The following is a 4649-nucleotide window of genomic DNA, read 5'->3' on the forward strand; positions in this document are numbered from 1 at the left end:
GCATCCATGCAAACAAATTACACTCGGCAGTCTGACTGTTTTGCTCGACCTTATCCTGGGATTTTAATGTCGACTTCAATAATTTCCTGCGCCTGTAATGAAGAAACAGTCTGTGATTGTGAGCACATTAGAAAAATAAAAGGATTACAAACAGCCAAAAATCACCCCTCCCGAGCACATGGTCTCTGTGCTTCAGGCACAGCCATTGTTATTGCTGTCAACTGGAGCTGTTGTGCTCTCTCCATTCAGTTGTTCTTCACTAGTCTGCTCACCCTGCCTGGAGCAACACTTCCCCCTACTGCACAACAAGAGGGAGTTTCTTCATCTCCCTGCCCCTGCTTCATCCGATATGAAGAGCTGATTCATAACCAATTCATTCAGACTCAAGTAGAGCAGAAATGCAATTAAAAATAATTAAACTAACGGAATTACAACCAACACCTTGTTGATTGCATTCATTTCCTACTCAGGATTAAGGACACAGAGCAGGGTTTGTTTTTTAAATATTTGCTGTGTCATCCTGAATTTAAACAGTGTCATGGGTTTATGTCAAGGCCCCTTCATATTGGCATGCAATCAGAGCATATCATACCTGTAGTGCGTCTCAGCTCAGGGGCAGAGTGTGTGTTCATGCAGTCACTGGGTGTCTCTCAATGTCGAGGACGCTTGTAGCACATGTCTTTCGAGTCACTTGCTTCAGAAGCGAGGCAAGAATCCTTCCTAGCCTCGGAAAACGAAGAATTGTGGAACAGTCTAACAGGTGTGCGTCATATGCGAGGCCCCGCCTTAAATGGAGCGCGATTTCTGCCAAAGATTTTGAAATTGGTCCGTGCGCAAAGCATTGTGGAGATTGTAAGACCGCGCAGTCTACACATGTGCAGCCTCGAAATTTCTCGCTACGAAGTACGCCGGCCTCGGTAGAATTCCAAGTATGCTGGACATTGGAACAGTCCTTCGGCGGCACTCGATTACGTAGTATGCTTGAAATAGTGGCTCTGGAACAGCCTTCCTCGACATTGAGAAACACATGTGTTTATTTGCAGGAGGGAGGGGGTTGTGCAGGGGTCTGAACTCCCCACCCCCAGCTCAAACTACAGTGTTATTTTTCTCCTCTGCACTCCCCAAAGGACATATTAACGAGTCACTTCTTCTGCACACTCACTCCAATGCCAGACTACTCTAGACAGGCCTTCTCCTTTTTCACCGAATGGCAAAATAGCAGGAGCGCCGAAGAGAAAGACTTGCAGTGAGCACATGAGTTCATGGAAACAGAACACCGTCTACCATTTAGTCTTCACTCGACATTTCTGGGCCGCCGTTCAATTTTCATTCCTAATGTAGAAAAACGATTTCCCCCTACGCTTGTTTCCTGGCAACCTGCAGGCCCCGGTTTCTGTGGCTAGAGCCTCTTAGAAAAATAGCTGCAGACAGGGATAAAAATAATTATAGCTCCATTTGTCTTCCAAAAGACACACTTTCAACCAGACCTACTCCCTTCCCCTACAAGCTGCTCCACTCTCGCTCTCTTGAACAGACAATAAAGCCATTCACAATAAAGACACCGTGGCTAAATATTCTCGCACAAAACTCATATTTCACCATGCTGGCATGAAACGGAAACTGTACTCGCAAGAGGTAAACTGCCTCGTTCTGGCTGTGTTTGCATTTCATTAACACTCTGAAGGTCAGGACGCAATGTTTTATGGTACTTACAATAGATTTATGGATCCTAGCCATTTAGACCCATTCTATTGTATTCAACACCATCCTCCATACGAGTAAAAATGTGTTAGTCTAAGAATTTATTTTTAAATCCAGAAGAATAGTTGTCCTTTCCTTCTGCACATAACACTCACTAAACTGCTAAATGACTTCCAGACGGATAGAAAGTGACCATAATCCACATTGGAAAATGCTGTAAATTCTCCTGTGCATTGCTACTGCCATCTTGTGGTGAATGGAAACTCAGAAACTTAAGAGTGTTTTCATTTGTTTATTGTAGGATTTTACACACAAAAATATCAGAGATGCAAGACTGAAATATAAAAATAAAATTATTCGACAACTAAATAGTGCACAAAAAAAGTGTTGAGTTTAGTGAAGGCACTCTTAAACACTTCACATGTAGAGTAAGTGCACAGCAATAAGTAACAATGTATTTACATATGTGGTTTTCTTTATTAAGCACATAACATACCAGCAGAATAAAGCACATTAATTAATAGAATGATAGAAAACATGAGATCTGGTGGGAACAAGATAAGATGGAATGTGTTTCACCACTCCTACAAACATCACCCTGCAGGCTTATCTCACCTCGGAGTGCCATGATAAAAGAGTGATCATTCACCTGCTGTCCAAAGGTCTAGCTCAGCCATAATCACTCACAACTGCAGTCACACGCCCCAAACAGTGCACAAACATCAGTATGAAGTAGTCAGAACATCTGAGTAATCTCACACGCAAGTGCACACATTCATTCAACTTAATCTTTGTTACAGACGGAGAGCTGATGATCACTGAAAAAAAGAGAAACATCTTTGAGTATATAGCATTCATTCATTATTAACAGCTAAATGTGTGTACAACTTTCTCACAGAAAATTAACAAACATATTAGCATTTGTCTTAGAGGTGAAATAACCAAGAGCTACTGACACTTGTCTCTCAGCTTTGGATTCTAAGGTTTATCTTGCACCCTTTCTTGTCCCAGAGACCACAAAAAGCAACCAGGGGGTTTATTAAGGATGCGTCTTAGAAACAACAAATAAAACACATTTTTAATTAAAGTGTAGCCGGAAACGCATACCTAGCAGACTTCCATCGAGAACACATTCATTCAACGTCATCTTCTGATAAAGGCTGAGAGTTGATAATACGCTGAAAAACAGAAAAAAACATTTCAGAGGTTATGCCATTAAGTTTATGGCACTCATTTTTTTGGTAATGCTGGCATTTGTCTTAGAGGTGAAATAACTAAGAGCTACTGACACATGGCTCTCAGCTTTGGAATCTAAGGTTTATATTGCACCCTTTCTTGTCCCAGAGACCACAAATGCAACCAGGGGGTTTAGTAAGGATGCGTTGCAAGAAATACAAATTAAATCTTTTTGAATAGGAGATGCAGGAAACCCTTACCTGGCTGATGGTGGGCAGTTTGGTGAGCAGCATTTGGAAGACTGGAGGTGGCAGCGTCTGCTGGAGCACCTGAAGCAGCTGCTGAGGTTGACCACAAACTGCAATCGCATTCGTCAGGTGGTCTACGCCTTTCTCAAAGTCACCTGGAAGTAGGTTTAAATAAGGTTTAGAAATGTATGAGAAATACAACTGGGGTCGGCGTATGTATAAAAAAAAACGTTACGTTTTAGATGGCTTAAGTAGCCACTTGCCTGATGGAAATGTAGAATAGACAATTTAGCAGAAGTACTATAACTACATGGAGACATATAGTGCTGCACAAATTGTGTCCCTGAAAGATTTATGTTTTTTAATTTTATGTACGGGTGTATCAGGCACAGAAACATAGCTTATAAACTGAACAGACAAGTGGCTTACCTTGTGAAAGGAGCTCCTCTCCAAGCTGGATTTCCTCCAGAAAGAATTTCTGAACAGCTTCTGCATCCTTCAGGTCAGGTAGCTTCAAAGTGAAAAAACAAAAACACAAGTTTAAAAAAAATGCCCATTTAAGCAAATTAACACACACAAATCTAAAAAATAAGTTGTCCTACCCTTGCCAGTCCAGACTTGTCACTAGAAACATTTTGTTTTCTTCTACCTGCGAGACAAAGATAGCTTTAGATCGATGTATGTTAACTGTGCTTACAAATCAAAAGCACGTGGTTAAGCTAAGCTGTTAGCTACCGCATGTTTCTATGCACGAGTTATCTAACCTAAGACTTACTACCTGAGACAAGTAAGTTAGCATTAAACGTAATTAGTCTCTACACTACAACCACTACATTTTAAAAACACATCATAGCGTTTTGTCTATTAAAAACATGTTCCTCGTGGCTTGTTTGCCACATTAAGGCTAATGTGCTATGCTACATGTTGCCTGTGTGCACTCAGCTACCTTTCTCTGCTCCTTCTAGCTCAAAAACTTACGTTCACGTATTTTTTCTTTGAAGCCAGGGTCACTCCGCCGTTTTCTGTCAAAATAAATACAATATGCGACGAAAAGACCCCCACACACCCCGGCCACAACTGCACCCGTCCGACCGCTCGCCATATCTGAGACTATTGAGGCGAGGCACGCTGGTGAGGAAGAGCTGAGAGGAAGAGCTGAGAGGAAGTGCGTCCACCATGACGCAGTTATAGTTACATTTAGCTTCCGGTTAAAAATGGCAATGCCCAACTATAAAAAAAGGAAAATGTGTTTTAACTTTTAATCATCAAAAGCCACTTAAGGCCTTAAAAAAACCGAGAGCTTTAAGTCTTAAGCAGCATTTACATGTTCACTAACTTTTTATTTACAAGTCATTTTGGATAATAACTAGTTAATATTTAACATTGCATCCTATTTTAAATGTTCCCACTGAAACTGAGTTAAATAAAGCATTACGTTCAATAAACTAGCAAATATAAGTATATGAAAATTGTAATTGAAAACATAATTGGTAACTTCCACCACTGATGGCACCAGACACGATG

At 41.0% G+C, this 4649-nt stretch overlaps 1 protein-coding gene across 1 annotated transcript; it reads right to left on the bottom strand.

Moving 5' to 3' along the window:
• Window positions 1–1979: 1979 nt before the first annotated feature.
• LOC104952061 (mitochondrial import receptor subunit TOM20 homolog) lies at window positions 1980–4278 on the bottom strand. Its single transcript, XM_010778817.1, has 6 exons — window positions 4104–4278; window positions 3728–3774; window positions 3555–3636; window positions 3138–3280; window positions 2809–2879; window positions 1980–2519 (listed from the first exon to the last, which is right to left on the bottom strand). The coding sequence occupies exons 1-5, from the start codon at window positions 4225–4227 to the stop codon at window positions 2835–2837; spliced, it is 441 nt and encodes a 146-aa protein (XP_010777119.1). The 5' UTR covers window positions 4228–4278; the 3' UTR covers window positions 1980–2519; window positions 2809–2834.
• Between the last annotated feature and the right edge of the window lie 371 nt (window positions 4279–4649).

The sequence above is a fragment of the Notothenia coriiceps genome, unplaced genomic scaffold (genome assembly GCF_000735185.1).
Source record: "Notothenia coriiceps isolate Sejong01 unplaced genomic scaffold, NC01 NC01_scaffold00019475, whole genome shotgun sequence".
Taxonomy (NCBI): domain Eukaryota; kingdom Metazoa; phylum Chordata; class Actinopteri; order Perciformes; family Nototheniidae; genus Notothenia; species Notothenia coriiceps.